We start from the raw sequence: 18,935 nt of genomic DNA, 5'->3' as shown, positions 1-18,935 counted from the left end.
GTGCTCCTAACCACTGAGCCCAGCCCAACTGTCACTGTATTTCTGAGTGACTGCTCCCTGTCCCAGTTGTTGTCTTGGGTGACAGAAAGAAACACCTTGATCCAAAATAAACTTTATTCCCAACACAAGACAAAATGTACAAACAGAACTCTGCTAAAGAAGGGGAGGAAGAGGTGTGGTAGCCCCCGAGACTCAGGTAGCTGGAAGGCAGAGGGAGGACTCTCAAAGGATGGTGGTGGCGGCAGGGAGCACTTCCTGACTAATGAAAATGTCCAGGTCCAGTGAGGGATCTTCCAAGTCCAATTTTAGAAATTTATCCACCAGGGCCTGGCAACTGCAGGGGAGAAAGAACTGAGTGATTCTGGGTCATCAAACTCGCTATGCAGAGGGGAGCATCTGTGTGAAACCGCAGCCTTGAGGAGCCAAGGGTTTCAAAGGCAGCCATGGACACTGGGTTGCTCTTGTTCGTCGTTTTCTGACAAGGTCTTGCTATGTAGCCCAGGCTGGCTTTGAACACTCGGCTTACAGCCATGTGCCACACCTGACTTGGTGAGGAGGAGAGCACAGAGCTGCAGGAGGGCCGGCTGAGGCCTGGTGAGAGAGAACACAGGAGTCTGAGGAGCCCAGCAGGCCCCACTCACTTTTCCATCTGGGTCCTCCTCACAAGTTCATGCATGGGCTTGACGGGCTTCCCGCTGCGGATCGAGTCTGAGACCTAGTGTAGAAAGCCCGAGAAGGATGGGTGAGGGGGCGAGGGCATTAGGGAAGAGGGGAAATGAGAGAAGACTGTGGGCCTTGAAGCCCAGAACAGGTAGAAGGGTACTGAGATGGCTCGGTGGCTAAGAGCTCTTACTACTCTCACAGAGGACCTGGACTCAATTCCCAGCACCCACGTGGCAGCTCAGGAGCCATCATAACTCCGGTTCCTGAGATTCGATGTCGTCTTCTGACCTCCACACGCACCGGGCACCCGTGGTACATTTCCATAAACTCAAGGAGACTCTCATATGCATAAAATAAGTAAATCTTAAAAAAAAAAAACTTAGAGGAGCCACGCTGTACTCAAGGGGGTACCCCCCCTGTGGTGGGGGTGTCGCACACAATGCTCATCACCTCTTTGCCTCGAGCAATGAGTGGGTCAGGAAGTCCAGCCTGGGCCGCAGTGTAGGAGGCATGGCTGGCACTGGCGACGCCATGGCAAAGCTGATAGAAGAAGACAAGGTCGTTCCCATCCTCACAAGTCTCCATGGTCTTCAAAGAGAACAATGACAGTGTGCCCTCGGTCCCTGGCACTGAGAAGAGGGAAAGGCTGTGGTGGTCAGAGTGACTTCCTCACCAAATACTGTACCAGGGGTCCTTGCGGCAGCAGCTGCAGCTGAACAAGGCTCAGGAAGTTGGTGGCCACAAAGATGTGCGGGCAGCTGGGTCCCAGTGCTAGCCAGTGACGGAGCACAGCAGTCAGAAGTGCCAGACCATCCACCTGTCAGCGGGCAGAGGTGAGAGGGCAGAGCCAGGGCGTCTGTGTCCTGTGCCTGCCCTGGCTCCCCCTCCCCTCTGTCCACGAGTCCTCTTCCTTTCCTGCCCCTCATCTTCCTCCATCCCCTCTGCTTAGCCTCTCAGCCTTTTCCTCCGTACCGAGTTGGTTCCCTTCCCGAATTCGTCAATAAGGACCAGAGAGTGCTCTGTGGCATTGTTCACTGCTTTCGCCACCTGCCAGGCATGAGGGGAACAAGGGAGCTTCCTCAGCGCTCAGGGCTGTGCTATGTCATCAAGAATAAACTCCTTACGTGTGTCCCCCTAAACCGCAAGCTTTTTTTTTTTTTTTTTTTGGTTCTTTTTTTTCGGAGCTAGGGACCGAACCCAGGGCCTTGGGCTTGCTAGGCAAGCGCTCTACCACTGAGCTAAATCCCCAACCCCAACCGCAGGCTTTTAAGCACCAACTCCTTTATTTGCCCTCACTTGCCAGCTAAGAGGTCACACAAAGGAGAACAGTCGATGGCGTCGTGGCCTCCAGACTCCGGCCTGAGTGCTCCCTGGCCCCCAGTGCACATGATATGCACCTGAGGATGTGTGTTCCTGCCCAGGACTTCCAGGGACACAGCTCCTACCCGGTTATCCCCTCCCGCACCTCCTTCTGCTCCCTTTAACCTGGTTGAGATCAATCATGAAGGTGGAGAGACCGAGGGAGATGGACTCGCAGCTGTGAATTCGGGTGAAGATGGCGTCGATTACCCCAATTTCTGCCTCCTCTGCAGGCACGAAGCTGCCCACCAGGGCCATGAAGGTGATCAAGCCTACCTGGGTAGGGGCAGGGAAGACAGAACATGGGCCTGTTACTGTGCTATGGGCAAAGTAAGATTCAAGTAAATGACAGAGTAAAGAGAGGACGCAGTGGAAGAGAAGAACAGAGGTGTGGCCACACTGTGTCCCGGGTCCTGACTGCAGAACTAACTGCAGAGTCAGGGCTGTGGGTAGAGGTGCACTGGGGCACGGCATGGGTCTATTTGGAGGTTGGTCCAGGGGCTTCCTAAAGGACCGACTGTCCCTCAGAGCACAAGGACATGTACTGTGGGGGAGCAGAGGATGCGGCCTGGCTGTCAGCGGAGGTCGAGGAGGAGATGCGAGACACCTCGGCTGTATGGCCCTCACCTGTTTCAGATATATGCTTTTCCCTGAAGAGTTGGGTCCAGTGATGACTTTGACCCTCCCCTGGTCCCCACCGCAGTCTGTGGAGTTGGGCACGAAGGTCCGTGCGCACAGCTCCATCAGTGGATGCCTGTGGTGGGTGGAGAGGCACTGCATGGTTTGTGGGTCCAGAGGATGAACCCCCCACAGCAGCAGACAGAGCCTCACTCTCTTCTCACCGGCCATTCTTGATTCGTACTCCCTGGATGCAGGGAGAGTAATGCGGTCTCGAATAGCCGTAGTCCCGGGCGGCACTGGCAAGAGCCAACAGGACGTCCAGGCGGGAGGCAAGGTCCAGTACCCGAGTCAAGACCGGAGCCCGTGCCAGCACCTGGCACTGCAGCTGGTGCATCAGCAGCATCTCCTGGTCTGGGAAAGTGCAGGAGAGAGAGGTGCATGGAAAGATCTGGAACAGGCATATGGCTGCAGGGTGAACTCCCAGAACCATTCAGAGGGGCCAGGCTGAGGGCAGCATCTGTCCCCCTGCTGCCTCCCACCAGGGCTCCTCACCCCGGATCTCGCAGTGCAGGTCTCCCAGCAGTGCGTCCAGCTCCTTGGTCCGGGCACTACGGTAGTGCAGCTTGTCCTCTGAGAGAAACTGGGTGCAAGGAGTCCGAGCTCTGGGATTTGGGGGTTTTGCTTTGTTTCGGGACAGGATTTCACTCTGTAGCCCTGGCTGGCCTGCTACTCACAGGGATCCACCTGCCTCTGTCTCCAGAGTGCTGGGATTAAAGCTGATCACAAGCCAGGCAGTGCACACCCTTAATCCCCGACACTTGAGAGACAGAGGCAGGTGGATCTCTGTGAGTTGCAGGCCAGCCTGGTCTACAGTGAGTTCCAGAACAGCCAGGGCCACACCACCCTGCCCCAGAGGCTTTTCATCCCTGGGTTCCTCTCTCCCCTCCACCTGCCTGGATCTCCCCCACCCCGTCCCCCTCCCCCGTCCCTCAACTGCTCTTCTGACTCAGGATTGGCAAAGCTTCCTAAGCTACCCCATTGACCCCACGTCTTGCTCGGCGTCAATGGGTCCAGACCCTTCTTCCAGCTTCTTATCACCTCCTTATCCCACTCCACTGCCCACTCCGCAGAGAGGTCAAGACACTCACCATGAAGTCCAGTCCCTCAATCTCAAAGTCACTGGCCTCCACCATGAAAGACAATCGGGGAATGGAAAGGAGGAAGCCGATCTGGGAAGAGAAAAGAGACAGAGTGGGCAGTGACCTACGAACACCCTCTGGTCCTAGAGGAAGCCCAGACATCACCGGGATCCTCCATTCCTCTGTGGGAGACAGAAGTCACCAAAGGTATTCATGTCCCTGGATTTAAGGACGGCCAGGTATGACAGTGGGTGTCTGTCATCTGCTGACTGCCTGGGTGGATTTAGCTCATCTGGCTGGATGCCACCTCCTCCCTCATTGCTTCACATGAGACCTCTGGATGAGTCCCAGAGCCGCTGTCCTCCTCCTCCCCTCTAGCACTCTAAGCCATTCATGTGTCACAGGAGACTCCTGGGGACTTCGCCTCCCCCTGCACTCACCAGAGGGATGTAGATGACACTGCATGAGGGGATGCAAGAGTCCAGGTTCTCCAGCTCCTTCTGAGCAACTTCCGTGAGGAAACTCGGAAGCCCCATCAGCCTTCTCTTTTCTAGGTGTGGAGAAAATTATATGCACATAAAAAACAAGGTGTGGGAGGACTAAGGTTCAAGGTCAACTCTGGCCACATGAAACTAATATTTTTTAATAATTCCTGATTATCTGGGCATGGTGGTGCATGCCTATAATCCAAGCACTCCAGAGTGGGAGCAGAAGGATCAAGAGTTCGAGGCTCTCCTTAGTTATATACTGAGTCTGAGGCTAGCCCATGCTACTGGAGACTCTGTCTCAACAACAAAGGAAGATCTTTATTCTGGATGTAAAGCAGATTCCCATATATGGTGTCTATCCAAGAATGGATTCTATGGCTGACCCAGGGTCCCCACGCCCAGGGCCCCATGCCCAGTACTCACTAGCGTCTATTTCAGGATCTATGTTGGGGAGGACTGTGAAGCGATTTTCAGCAAGACTTTCCTCGAAGTCCACCTGAGGAGACAAATTAAGGCATCTATCTAGCTTCTTAGCACCCAGCATCCTCTCTCTGCCCTGTCCCTCAGTTCTCCTTAGGCCCCAGAACCCCCTTTAATTCTCATTTTCAGACACTTCCTCTCAGCATGCTGTTTGGTCACCAGGTGATCCTTTATCTCCCACTCATCCCCACTTTACACCACATTCTCCAGACCCAGACCCTTTCTACTCCTCCATCCTGCCCAGCTGCTGCTGCTGCTGCTGCTGCTGCTGCTGCTCCTCCTCCTCCTTCTTCTCCTCCTCCTCCTCCTCCTCCTGCTCCTCCTCTTCCTCCTCCTCGGTGTCTGGCTTCCACTCACCACCTTCCCGATGAGGCTGGCAATGTGGTGCAGGTCGTCAGAGAACTCCTGGGTAATGTCCCGAAAAAGCTGGATGGACTGGGGCAGGGAACGGCAGGCATCCCTCAGGCCGAGGGCGCTGTACACAGTCTGTGGGAGAGATGACTGAGGAAGGTAACGCCACCCAGGGGAGCCATGTCCCCAGGGAGGGGACATGGACAGAGTGAGAACCGCAAAATCCAAGTGAACACTGAGAAGTCATCAAAGGCAAAAAGACACACACAGAAACACAGATAAACACATATCAGCAGGGCGTGATAGTGCATGCCTGTAACCCCAGCAGAGGCAAGTGGATCTCTATGAGTTCAAGGTCAGCCTGTTCTACAGAATGAGTTCCAGGACAGCCAGGGCTACACAGAGAAACCCTGTCTCAGGAAACAAAAACAAAAACAAAAAACAAAAAAAAAAGAAAGAAAGAAATAAGAAAAAACAAAGAAAGGAAGAAAGAAAAGAGAAGAAAAGGGAAAGAAAGAAAGAAAGAAAGGAAGGAAGGAAGGAAGGAAGAAAGAAAGAGAGGGAAAAAACTATGGAGAGAAAGGTTATTAAGCTTCTACAAGAGGAGGACAAGACAAAAATAGGAATGAAAGTGAAGAAAAGGTGGGGGGACCTGGGGAGATGGCTCAGCAAGTAAGCTCTCGCTGCCAAGCCTGACAGCCTGAGTTCCGTTTCTGAGGTCTGTCTGTGGAGGGAGAGTCTCACTGGTTAGTCTGCTCTGCCTCCCACATGAAAGTCACTGCACATGCAAACACAAACATACACTAAATCACTAAGCGGTTTTTAGAAGCCAGGAAGGAAGTAAAAGAGAAGAGACAGACAAGGAGGCCAGAGTCCTTGAGAACTAACTGTGCAGGCGAGGTCAGGGACCAAGAGCTGATGTAAGCACAGATTAGGCTACGGTCAGAACCAGGGGGAGTGGCCTTCTCTACAAGAGCCGTATAAATTGCACAAGTCCAGGGCGGAGACAGATACAGTGATCTGATAAAGCAGACAGGGTTGTACCGCTGACAAAGTGGGAGAATTTCAAATGACAAGTCTAGCGGGGCCTGAGGCTGTTTGGGAAGCCTTTTCACAGAGAAGGAAATGTGCTAGGTCTGGAATAAAAATTCCAAAGTCAGCTGAGAGCAGGAACAGAGCAAATGAACAGAGGAGGGAGATGCAGTGATCCACACTGATGTGCCAGGTCGAGTTCTAGATCTCATTGTGAGTCAGAGTAGCCCTGTGGGGTGGGCACTACCTCCACTTCCAGTTCACAGATGAGCAGTCTGAAGCACAAGAGGCAATGACAGCCTCAACTGTGGCAGCAAATTAATGGACGGGGGTGAGAACCCAGCATGTAGCTCCCACGATCTCACTCTCACCATGCACCCCTGCTGAGCTGTAGCCTCACCTGTTTACTCTGAGATAAGATCACACTAAGTTACCTACACAGATCTCTAACTCTCTCTGTAGCACAGGCTAGCCTTGTGCTTCTTTTGCTCTGAGGGAACAAGATCTCCTGGGTGTGATGTCAGAAGTCTGTAATCCCACACTCTGGAAGTTGAGGCAGATGGATCACAAGTTCAAGATCAACTTGGATGGTATAATGCATTTGAGGCTAGCCCGTGCTATGTTTTGAGATCCTGTCTCAAAAGTAATCAACCAAACAAGCAAACATCAGTGCTTACGAGGCAGAGACAAAAGGGTTGCTACAAGTTTGAGGCTAGCCTAGTCTACACAGCAAGTTCCAGGACGTGCAGTGCGTACAGTGCTACATAGTGAGACCCTGTCTCAAACTGGATAATAAGTAAATATTCTAAAACATTGATAGAATGCCATGAAGGCTGGGAATCTAGCTCAGTGATCCACCATTTGCCAAGCATACGTGAAGTCCTAGGTTCAATGCCTAGCACACACACAATTGTTTTGTGGTTATATAAGATATTATTATTAAGGGAAAGTAAATGAGTTATACAATAACTCTAAAGTTCTTATGACCTTCACGTCTTAAACCGCTTCAAAATATAAGGGCCAGCAAGATGGCACCACAGGTAGAGGTGCTTGCTGCCAAGCCTGACAACTTGAGTTCAACCCCTGGTTCCCACACAGCGGGAGAAAAGCACTGATGCCTGCGGCTTTTCCTCTCTCCTTCACACTCGCTGACTCCTGTATGCATCCACATTCACCGATAAATGTAATTAGTGTCTAAAAATCAAATGGAAACAATAGAATGGTAAATTTTAAAATTCAAAAAGATACAGAGGCATGGTGGTGCACACTTTTAATCCAAGCACTCAAAAGGGAGGCAGAGGAAGGCCAGGCTCTGTGGATTTTAAGCTAATGGGGTCTACATAAAGAGATCTATTCCAGCCAGGGCTACATAATGAAACCCCATCTCAAGACAAACATACAAACAAAAACAAAGTAAGTAAATGAATGTGGTGGTCTGAATGAAAATGGTCCCCAGAGGCCCATAGGGAGTCGTCTTGTTGGAAGAAGTGTGTCACTGGGGGTGACTTTGAGGTTTCAGAAGCTTGAGCTAGGCCCAGTGTCACTGTCTCTTCTGTTGAGAGCTTTGGTGCCACTTCTAGGAATTTGGTGTTTGTCCCTGGGCTCAGACTCGGCTCAGGTAAGAATTTCAGAAACAGCGACTGACCGTGGGGCTTTGTGTACTAATTTGCTGAATTATTTCCTTGTGTGATCCTTTTGCTTACTACTCTGCTTAATTACTCTCTTGTGTGGTCTCCGGGTTTACATCGCTTGATTACTTTGTCTTTGATCTAAGAACTGACCTAGAATACAAAAGGAGTCCAGGATAGCCAGGGCTACACAGAGAAACACTGTCTCAAAAACCCAGGTGGGGGGGGCGGGGGGGGCTGGAGAGATGGCTCAGTGGTTAAGAGCACTGACTGCTCTTCCAGAGGTCCTGAGTTCAAATCCCAGCAACCACATGGTGGCTTACAGCCATCTGTAATAGGATCTGATGCCCTCTTCTGGTGTGTCTGAAGACAGCTACAGTGTGCTCACATACATAAAATAAATAAATCTTAAAAAAAACCCAAAAAACAAAAAACAAAAAACAAAAAAAAACCCAGGTGGGTGGGTGGACCAACAGAAGGGACAGACTGATTGATGGATGGATAGGTAAATAAGTAAATAAAAATAAATAAAATAAAAAGCCAGCCATGGTGGCTCACTCCTTTAATCCCAGCACTTAGGAGGCAGAGGCAGGTGGATCTCTGAGTTTAAGGTCAGCCTGGTCTACAGAGTTGGTTCTGAGATAGCCAGGGCTACACAGAGAACCCGTCTCTAAAACTCCAAAAATAAAGAAAAAGCAAGCAGGCAAGGAAGACAGATGAGTGAAACAACACGGGGTGAGGGGACCTTGTGGCTCTGATATGGAACAGCAGCATTGGTACTGACTGTGACAGCCACAGCGAAGTGCTTATGGGTAGAAAGAAACAAAGGCTGGAGATGGAGAGACTGCTGAGTCAAAGGGTTGAAGCTGAATGCTTGGCCACAAGAGGAGTAATTGCACCGTTCCCTGCAAAATATTTGCTATTTCTGCAACACTGAGTTTAAAAGAAACATCAGGGGTTGGGGATTTAGCTCAGTGGTAGAGCGCTTGCCTAGCGAGCTCAAGGCCCTGGGTTCGGTCCCCAGCTCCGAAAAAAAAAAAAAAAGAAACATCAGTGAGTGAAGTGTGGCAGGGTGTCCCAAGAGAAGAAGGTCACACAGGACACAAAGGCTTGACTCGGACTTCTGATCTAAAAAGTTCTGCAATCCCAGAGCTCAGGGCAAGGGGTAGGGGCAGGGGCAGGGGCAGGGGCAGGGGCAGGAGGACCCTAAGAGTGAGGATTCTTGGTTACATCTTGACTCAAAACAGAGAGAGGCCTTACCTTGTAGAGCACCTGCCAGTCACTGACCTTGGTATGGGACAACTTCATGCGTTTCAGAATCAGCTATAAGCAAAAGGACAGCTATGGTTTGCCATTTGCCGCCTGATACCCCTCAGGGCACACGGTCCAGGTGGGAGAGATGCTCTTTCAGAGGACCAAGGTTTGGTTCCCAGCACCCACACCAGGAGGTTCAGTCACCCATAACTCCAGCTTTAGGTGATCCACCATCCTATTCTGGGCTCTGCAGTCACCCACACTCACATGCGTGTGCTCCACACAGACGCACCTAATTTCTGTTTGAGATAAGGTCTCATTAGGTAGCCTTGACTGAACCAGAACTCACTGTAGAGGCCAGGCTGGCCTAAAATTCACAGGCCCGGCTACACATGCAAATAATTGAAAATAAAATAAATCTTGGGCTGTGTGTAGTGGTGCAGGCCTTTCATCTCAGCACTCCAGAGGAAAGTGGATCTCTGAGTTCAAGACCAGCCTGGTTTACATAGCAAGTTCCAGGACAGCCAGGGCTACATAGGGAGACCCTATCTCAAGAACAAATAAATAGCCAGGTGTGGTGGTGCATGGCTTTACCCCCAGCACTTGGGAGGCAGAGGCAGGCAGATCCGAGGTCCAGGCCATACACGGTTACACAGTGAGACCCTATCCCAAAACAAAAACAAAAGTAACTGAACAAACTAAATTTTAATAAAATAAAAATAAGCAGCCCAATTTTTTTCTATAAGCCTTATTCCCCACCCTGATGGCTACCCTGGGCTCACAGGCACGTTCTTGATGTGGCTCAGGAGACGGTGCATCATCTGGGCCATGTCCAGGTTCTGAGGCATCAGGAAAAACTCAATGACATCCAGACGGGAATTGAGCTCCCGTAGCTCCCGGGTCGGACGTGTAAACCATAGCCTAGAGGGTGAGGGTTGGGATGGGAAGGTTACAAGTCTTCTCTCATCTTCATTTTGCTTGGAAATCTTTGGGGAACATGGTACTATGTGCCTGCAGCACACGACAGGCATGTATGTTATAACTGGCAAGGGTGGGGCCCTGTGTATGTGGGCTTGTTTATATGTACATACTGAAAACTGCCGGAGTCACGATGACTGTGTCTGCACATCATGGCTTTGACGGATGAGACCATGTGTCACTCCATGTGGATGTGTGATGGAGCGTGTCAGTGTTTTAGAGGGGGAACAGTGTGTCATGGTATTTGTGTGACAACATTGCAGCTCTCTGCAGCTGAGTGGGAGAGGGTGAGTCAATATGAGTTTGCTATCTGTGTGCAGCCGCGACAGTATCTTAGGGAAACAGCATAGACGAAGTCTCATCTCTCTGTGCTCTTTCTGTGTAGATGGCTGGAACTAATTCTCATTCTCTCTCTCCCCGACTCCCTTCCATCCTTCCTTCTTTTGGCAAAGTTGAGGGCTGAGTCAAGGCTTACTCACTACCTAAGCAACGAACTACTAAGCCACATCCCTACCTGCAGTTTTTTTGCATTTTTTATTTATTTATTTTTTTGAGACGGGGCTTCACATAGTTCAGACTGCTCTCCAACTTGCTATATCAGGGTTGACCTAGAATTCCTGCTCCTCTAGCTTCTACTTCCTAGAATTTGCCGGAATTGCAGGTGTTTGCCACAGGTCCCTTCCCAGCCTGCTGTTGTGTGTTGTATGCATTGTGTATATGTGAACACAGATGCCAAGGCACTCATGGAGGTAACTGTGGAGCTGGCTCTGTCCTGCCTTTATGGGGGTTCAGGTTGCTAGGGCTGTGCAGAAAGCACCTTTACCTGTGGAGTTGTCCCATCAGCCCCTAGCCTACAATTTCTTTTTATTTTCTTTTCTTCCACCCCCCTTGCTTTTTGTAAAGGTGTGTGTGTGTGTGAGCATGCATGTGCCATATGTAGAAGATGGAGGACAACTTGTGTGAATTGTTTTTCTTCTTCGATCATGTGAGTTCTGGGAATAGAATTCATAGCCTTGGCTGACCTGGAACTCATAGAGATCTGCCTGCCCTGCCTCTGCCTCTGCCTCCGGTGGGATTAAACACACGGTGGCCATGCTCAACTCATCCTACAACTCTTAATAATGGTCATCTCTTAGTAGAGAAAGTTGATTTGACCCTCAAACATGAGATTACATTTTGACGTGGGTGACTAGAATACTGGGTATATCTCGTAGGAAAGGGCTCACAAGGAGGTTGAGGATGTGATCCTGAAAATTAAAACCGAGGTGAACAGTGGTGTTGTAATCAACTTGACACAGTCTAGAATTACTTCTGAGAATACCATGAGGGATTATCTTAGTTATATTTTTTGATGTGGGAGAACCCACTCACTGCAAGCAGTACCATTCCCTAGCTTGACAGCTAGACTGAATTACTAGGAGAAAGCTACTTATCCAGGGGTATGTTTGCATCTGTGCTGACAGCATAAAGTGAGGATTACACTGGCCACTACACTGGGGTCTATATGGGCAGTTGGTATTTCTAGCACTACTAAATGAAATCGAGTTTGTCACGGCCTGTAGACCACTATTAACAGGCCTTGGTACTCAGTGTGGATTTGCTTATAAACCTATGTCTGAGACCCACTCACCTGAGCAGCTTCTGTCCCCACCTACAGCGACATCTGTTGAGGATTCCTGTGGGTTATGCATAGGGAGTGGACTTGTTACAAGGTAGGCCAGTCTGGAGGCCCGGGTACAGGACAGAAAAGCAACCGAAATTGGTGCCTGGCTTATCACGTGAGGGTGGAAAAAGGGATGGACATTCAGTCAGGGAAACATATGAATGGGAATGGCTGCAACTCACAAAAGCCCATCCCAATATGTAAAACTACAGCATAACCCGTGAGAAGCTAGACACCTGGAGCCACATCCCTAATATGCTCTGAAGCCAGAAGAATCAGATAAAAACTATACAAATCTAAAACTCATCAATCAGTGGACACATTCATACAAAGCCAGAGAATGAACAGTGTTGGTAAGGTCACAGCCGACAACCGAATTACACTGTATGGCTAGAGTCTTCAAAGGAGCTCAGGTCAGGTGGGTGCCAAGACTGAGATACCCGGGCTGGTGTGGAAAAGTCATCTGGCAATGTCGTACAGCCAGAAGAGAGAGCCTGCACGTGGCTGTAGAGTCAATTGCTTTTCTAGCATGTTTTCAGAGGGGTGAACATCAGGCCACACCTACCAAAGAGGCTGAGCCCCTCCTTCAGCCCGCTGGCTACTTTGTACACTGAGGGGTGAGACTCACTCTTGAAAATCTGTAGAACGCTGTCACAGAGAAATGGAGGAGTCTGAATTTCTGTACATTCCAGACATGGCATATACATGTGTGTACATATTTGTTTTTGAGACAGGGTCTCTCTATGTAACCCTGGCTATCCTGGAACTCGCTATGTAGACGAGGCTGGTCTCAAACTTATAGAAATCCCCCTGCCTCTGCTTCTTAGCACTGGGATTAAAGCTGAGCCAGCACACTTGCCTGTGTGCACATATTTGTATGCAGGTGAGCATGCTCTTGCACACATATGCAGAAGCCATGTTCTCTGTCTGCACATATATGTAGAAGCCATGTTCTCTGTCTTGCCCTCTTTTAAGACAAGGTCTCTCATTGAACTTCGAGTTCCCCACTTACTTTGGCCAACTGGCAGCCAGCAAAACCCAGCAGTCGGAGACCCACCCACTCTAGCATGGAGATTGCAGTCACACAAACCGCAGTGAGTGGCTTTGTATGCAAATGCTTAGAATCCAAACGCAGATTCTCAAACGCTAGAGCGTCTACTCACTGAACCGTGTTCCCATCCATACTGCAATGAACTTTTTATAACAAAGGGGGCTGAGAACTGAGAAAAGAAGTGAGATTTAAGTTAGTAATAATCGTTTTATTTCCTGCCTAGCAACAGTAATCTCGACGTGTGGTTTATTACTCACTTTTGTTGGCCTTAGCTTCTCCCCTTAGAAAAGGAAATAAAAGCCAGGTGTGGTGGCTACACCAGTAACCCAAGCACTCGGAAAGCAGAGGCAGGCAGGGAGTGTGAGGCCAGCTGATCTAGACAGTGGGTTCTGAAACGCAGAGACCCTGTCTCAAGAAAAGAAACGAGAAGAAAGAAGACAAAAGGAAGAAGTGAAAAAAAGAAAAGGGTGGGCTGAAGCTGTTGCAGGGTGCCTGCCTAACAGGCCCTGTCCCTCAGTTTGTCCAATGTTGCAAAGAGGAAGGAGGGAGATTCCTGTGTTTTAGCCCCTTCCTTTCATTTACCCTCCGCCACACAATCACCCTTTTCTTTCCTTCAAGGAGAGAGATCTTCGCAGCCCCAGGACTAAAGCCAGAGCCCCAGTAGTATTATGAGAGCCTTAAGCTCAGTCCTTTGTTTCCTCGGGCAGCAGCTGTCTCCACCTCACCTGTAAGTGTCTTGATCTATGCTCACCAGATGGGTCCTGAGAACAGAAAACAGCCACAGGAACGGTGTCTGAGGCATGGGGGTTCATTACTAAACTACTCCCTCAGCTCCCCTCTCTGAATACATCTCTGAACAATCCAATCCCTCTGGTTCTCCTGTGCTGGAGCACACTTCACCCACTGTCCTCTATCCCTACACACACACACACACACACACACACGCACACACACACACACACACAAACCACACACACACACACAAACCACACACACACACGCATGCACACACACACACTAACCACACACACACACACACACACACGCACGCACGCACGCACAAACCACACCCACACACGCACAAACCACACACACACCCTTTCTTTTTAGGCCCTCCCAGTCCTCTTTACTTTGGCTGAGGTTTGGATGAGGCACCTACAATACAAACTTCTTAAATCCCAGGATAGGGACGCCAACACTGTAGTCCTCCAGTTCAACCCCAACTCTTCTTCGACTCAGGAACTTGAGCAGCCCTCCAAGTGCCCGGACCTGGGAGGGGACCAGCAGGGAAAGCTGGGCAACACTAATATCTGGAAAACTGCCTTTACAGGGCTGGGCGGTCCAGTCAGAACTCTGACCCGTGGCTGGGAGCTCATGCCTTTCCCCTGCTGCATCTCAGCCCTGGCCCCATGACCCAGCTCACCGTGAGGACACAGTCAAAGGGAATAATGGAGGAGAGGAAGAGGATTTTCTCAGTGGCGGTCATGGACTCGGAGATGAAGGAGTAGTTTCCGGAAAGGAGGCGCTGTTTGCTTATCTCTGGACCTGTTTGGGGAGGATGGGGAGGGAAAGGTCTCATAGCTCCACTCTCTCATCCCACTTTAACAAGAACAAATCTGACCCTATGACTTGTCCAAGTCCACAGAGGTGGTTAAGGGAAGCTAAAGCAAGAACCAAAAACACGGAGATGTAGTCTCATTCCTTTAGTTCTCTATGTAATGTGATGTCTGGCTATAAGCACAACCTGAGAAAGACAAGTGACTCGGGAGAAAATGTCTGGGATTGTGGATTATCTAGGTTAAAAAAATTATAATATATATGTATATATATGTATGCATATACATATATATACATGTATATATGAACTAATACTACCCATTCCATGTCCTTTTTGCAAACCTGCAAGCTTGCAAAGTAGGGATGTATCTTGTGGACCAGGGTTCCCAGAAAGTAACTTTTCCTTTTTATGCAACAAAGGACTTTGGTGTAACTCTAACCCTCAAAACTGTTTTAGGCGTGTCACCTCTCCATTTTCTTCCATCACTCATCCCTCACATACTTGACCCTGCGGCTTCTCAGTAAGGTGCAGGAGAGATCTTGGGGAGACTCCAGGGGCATGGGAAGCAGTTTTCAGGTAAGGGTACACAGGGCAAGGTCTCAGGTAACAGGAGCCCCTGGGATGGGGACTGGTAACAAAAAAGGAAGGAGCTACCAAAATCCACGCTTGGCAGAAGGATGATTTCTGGTCTCTTTGGCTCTCTGTGCTCCTGGGAGGCTGTGGAGGCAAAAGGCCACAGTCCTGTACACTTCAGTCCTGTTATTGTCTCCACGCTCCCTCCCAGCATACACAATTTAGTAGTCTGTCTTCATTTCCCCATCTCTATGCAATCCTTACCAAGCTTCCCTAGAAATTGAGTCATAGCCTCATCCTGTTTGGCGCTTGTCACAACAGACTGGGGGTTGATTTCATCCAGAACTTGAAAAGAGAAGGAAGGTGAGTCACAGGGTCCTGTACACTTTGACTCTGGGGAAAGTGGCAGCTCTCTTCTTGCCACTGCTCCCGTCAAGAATTTAGTATCTTAGCCAGGCGTAGTGGCACATGCCTTTGATCCCAGCCCCTGGGAGGCAGGGAAATCTCTGTGAGTTCAAATCAGCCTGGTCTATATAGTGGGTTTCAGGATAATCAGAGCAACATAGTGAGATCTTGCCTCAAAAAAAACAAAACAAACTAAATTTATTTTCTATCTGTAAAGGATGCATGCTCTAGGCACACTGGGAGCGTGGTGGGGAATGAGACTTAGTAAAGGCACAGTGGGAAGGAACAGGATTGTTCTGGAAACTATCACTAAAGCCATGAATGGTTTGCCCGAGACAAAATCTGTAGCATTTAACATACAGCAGGTACCTAATAGAGTTGTGTTGGATAATTAATTCCTAAAACCAGCTGACTATAAGGTAAACTAAGTCACATAAGGACGTATGAGTGAACACACTTCCCACCCCAGAGGAGAGGAATCCAGGGTTCCATCCCACCTCTCTGGAGAAGCTTCAGGCTCTCGTGGTCTGGGGCATCTGGCATGAAGTGGATCGTGGAGTCACTAGTGTCATAGTAAGCAATGCCCAGATAACCCGAGCTCCACAGCACACACAGATGGATCTGTCCCCACGAGGAAGGAAAGATCAATATCTGAGCCCCTCCGCAGGGCATGGTTTGGCCATCCCTTATTATTAATCATTTAGCTAAATCTCGGAGATAGGTAGGGGGCGTTTAGTCAAGGTGAAACAGGGTCGACTCAGCCCCTCTCAGTCCTCCCCACTCCTCGGACACCTCGGCCGGCTCCTCCTCGTCCTCTTCCTCGATACCTCCAGGCGCCGCCATTGCAGGCTGAGGGCTGGAGAAGCTGGCTGAGGGGACCCCGGGGCCGGGTCCCGGCGGCGTCCGGCCTGGGGTCGCTCTGAAAGCCATGGGCTCGGCGACTCTGAGGACATGGGAGGGGAAGGGGGTTCAGAAGCAACATCTCAGCAGGTGGCTGGGCCGGTGATGCGCGGGCATTCGGGGGGGGGGGGAACAGGCGAGGGGCAGCTCCGAGCTACCGTCCCACCCTCATTTCTGTCACTCGAAGCCGTGCTTTGGAAGCTCTGAAAGAGCGCGCTGTCACGTCAAGTCTCCCGCCACCCACGCCCCTACAGCCTTAGCGCGCTCTTCGGTCCCCACCCTACCGGTGCCGCCAACTCGCGGCACTTTCCCGCCTTTTTCGTCACCTCAGCCGCGACGAGCCACCTCCCTGACCAACCGCCGCGAGCCTGTGGGAAGGACCAGCCAGCCTGTGGGCGTGGGTCGCGCGGGCTCGCTCGTCCCGCCCTCTTAGTCGCTATTGGCTGGAGGGGTCTGCTTAGCTATCCAACGGGAAGGCGGGGAAGGCTCTAAATGCTGACTGGTCCGTTGGCATTGGGGGCGGTGCCAGAGTGTTCAAAATTCCCGCCCTCTGCCTTTGCTAAGCAGCCGTGCCTCTGAGCTTTGATTGATGCTGGGCGGAGCCCGCCCAAAGGCAGAGGGCAGAGCTAAGGTCCCCGCCAGGAAAAAGGGTCTGGGCCGCCGAGGGCCAGTGCGGGAAGGCGGCCCTTAAAGGGCCAGAGGCGTTCTTCCTCCTTCCTGAAGAGAGAGGGCAGAAGCAACATTAATTCAACCTGTGCCAACAGCGACAGCTCGGTTAATATTTGTACCCACTAAGTTAATATTTATAAAGAACTCAGAACAGTGCCCAGCAAACAAAATAAGCGCTGCATGAGTGTTTGAAATAAATATGTGGAAGTACGAACCAACTCCTGTTTCAGCCCTACTTTGCCTACGTTTCCTGATTGTAGGGGATGACCACTCCCAACAAGAGCAATACCTGGATTGATTATTTGGGGGACCCCTGAAAAGGAAGTATAAGTATCTGAAAGATGCTAAATTCTAAGAGTAGACCTAATTAGAGCACATTGCAACCATACTACAGCCCTCCTGCCCCTAAGGATACAGGGTATCTCTGACTGAAGATCCGTTTGAATGGGAAAGGAGAAGGAAGGGGTTTCTGAGGGAGGAAAAAAACAACAACATACTTTTCAAAACAAAAAAAAACAATAACAAGAAAACAAACAAAAATAACTTCATCAGGGCTGGCTCAGCAGGTAAAAGTACCTTCAATATTCTCTCCAGGACTCACTCTGTAGAAGGAAAAAAACTGACTTCCAGATTGTCCTTTGTCCTCCACACCTGTGCTGCTTGTACACACACACACACACACACACACACACACACACATACACACACACACACACCACATAATTTAAAAACTGTCCTAGCTACACTAAAATAAGACCCTGCCTGAGGTTCAGAGATGGTGTGAGGTGACCTGGTTCTGCTGATCAGTGACTGGAAAATCCTCTCTCAAGGGGAGCAGGGCTAAGGACTGGGTTAATGGTTACCCTTGGCAAATTATTGAGCAATGTAGTTATGGAAACCTGGAAGAGGTTATTGGTGACAGCTCTGGGGTGTGGCAGGGAGGGACACACCTTTCAATCTGGGGTGCTAAGAGATTAGGGACTGGTTTACCCAGAAGGAAAAGCCGGAAGGGATCCCAGGACGCAGGAAGAGAAGCCAGCAGAGGAGAGAAGAGCAGGAGAAAGCAGAGGAGGGAGTTCAGAGATAAGATGGGAGTGTAAATTCCGATGATGCAGTCCGGGCTTCAAATCCACGAGTACCCCTGGTGGTCCCAGGAGAGAGCAGCCTGAAAAATAAAGGCAAGAGAACGTTTGTGTGTTCCTAGCAATCCAGGCGCCACGGTCAATACCGATGATCAGAGCAGCTGCGGCTATAAAGACAAGAGAGGCAGCCAAACCTGTTTGAGTCTAAAGCCTCTCCCAGAGAGATCTCACTATGAGTAGATTGCTTGACGGTCACTGACCAGAGGGAACAAAGGAGACGTCAGCAGGGAAATAAGGCTTCATTGAAGCCATCTTTCTTATCAGCGGGATGAGGCTCCTGTACAGATCTCAAGGGTCAGCAAATGGGAACACACTTAGAACTTAGATGGGGCTCACGCATGAGTCAGTCTACAGCTGTCTGCGATGTCGTTCAAAAGCCCAAACACCAAGTATATTCTGCCTTTCTGGGGAAGAAAGAGATAAGCCTTCCCCCAGGGAGGAGAACACTCTCAGAAGAGGAAGCACGAGAGGAAACCACTAACTTCTGTTCCAGCATTACATGCATCACTCCACCTCAGCCCCCCTTGTCTCTTTCAGTTCTCAGTCCAGTTTTGTTTCTCAGTCGTTCCAAGTCCAGCATATTTTTCTTCAAATTATATATATATATGCACACATATATAATATGCATACAGACACATATATATGAGTATGTGTGTATGCATGTATACACACACACACACACACATATATATATATTTTAGACTGAGTAGAAAAAAAAGGTAGTTGGACAGTAGAGAAACTTAGAGTGTGGAGGTTAGACATTGGCAGACCTGTTTTTAGATATTTTTAAAAATTGGTGGTAATAGAGCTCTCACTTCAGCAACACAAACACTAAAACGGGAACGTTACAGAGATCAGCAGGGCCCCTGGGCAAGGATGTCACACAAATCCGCGAGGCGTCCCGTATTTTTATTTGCCCGTGCTTGACGTAAAGTCATGGGTAATTAAAAGATACCGAAGTGGGGGAAAAAAATAGGTAGT

General features: G+C 49.8%; 1 protein-coding gene and 1 non-coding gene across 12 annotated transcripts; one reads left to right on the top strand and one right to left on the bottom strand.

Annotated features, from left to right (window-relative positions):
- Window positions 1-96: 96 nt before the first annotated feature.
- Msh5 (mutS homolog 5) lies at window positions 97-18,913 on the bottom strand. 11 transcript variants are annotated; one of them, XM_063279006.1, is made up of 25 exons: window positions 16,470-18,612; window positions 16,036-16,186; window positions 15,741-15,864; window positions 15,103-15,183; window positions 14,920-14,982; window positions 14,131-14,252; window positions 13,867-13,976; window positions 13,433-13,468; window positions 12,222-12,304; window positions 11,624-11,669; window positions 9,798-9,936; window positions 9,022-9,084; window positions 5,108-5,236; window positions 4,694-4,766; window positions 4,223-4,332; window positions 3,792-3,872; window positions 3,196-3,283; window positions 2,865-3,054; window positions 2,650-2,776; window positions 2,149-2,298; window positions 1,636-1,710; window positions 1,349-1,480; window positions 1,114-1,251; window positions 642-715; window positions 97-334 (listed from the first exon to the last, which is right to left on the bottom strand). In XM_063279006.1, exons 2-25 carry the CDS (start codon window positions 16,171-16,173, stop codon window positions 223-225), a joined length of 2,484 nt encoding a protein of 827 aa, XP_063135076.1. In that variant the 5' UTR covers window positions 16,174-16,186; window positions 16,470-18,612; the 3' UTR covers window positions 97-222. The 11 variants fall into 11 exon arrangements, 9 of the variants coding, with proteins under 9 accessions (XP_063135076.1, XP_063135074.1, XP_063135075.1 ...); XM_063279004.1 differs by having other exon boundaries at window positions 1,337-1,480; window positions 16,470-18,603; XM_063279005.1 differs by having other exon boundaries at window positions 1,337-1,480; window positions 16,428-16,530.
- Window positions 18,760-18,865, top strand: LOC120099048 (U6 spliceosomal RNA). Its single transcript, XR_005497873.1, has one exon. It is a non-coding gene; the product is annotated as a U6 spliceosomal RNA (small nuclear RNA).
- Window positions 18,914-18,935: the final 22 nt, after the last annotated feature.

The sequence above is a fragment of the Rattus norvegicus genome, chromosome 20, assembly GCF_036323735.1.
Source record: "Rattus norvegicus strain BN/NHsdMcwi chromosome 20, GRCr8, whole genome shotgun sequence".
Classification (NCBI taxonomy): Eukaryota; Metazoa; Chordata; class Mammalia; order Rodentia; family Muridae; genus Rattus; species Rattus norvegicus.
This window is presented reverse-complemented; position numbering and strand designations above follow the sequence as displayed.

Excerpts from the sequence above, each read along its gene's own strand:
- Msh5 (XM_063279011.1), bottom strand. The coding sequence starts at position 16,173 with ATGGCTTTCAGAGCGACCCCAGGCCGGACGCCGCCGGGACCCGGCCCC. Across the intron at positions 15,865-16,035 it reads ACGAGGAGGAGCCGGCCGAG|ATCCATCTGTGTGTGCTGTG; the intron begins GTGTCCGAGGAG and ends TCGTGGGGACAG. Across the intron at positions 14,040-14,130 it reads CCTTTGACTGTGTCCTCACG|CCCTGTAAAGGCAGTTTTCC; the intron begins GTGAGCTGGGTC and ends TGGACCGCCCAG.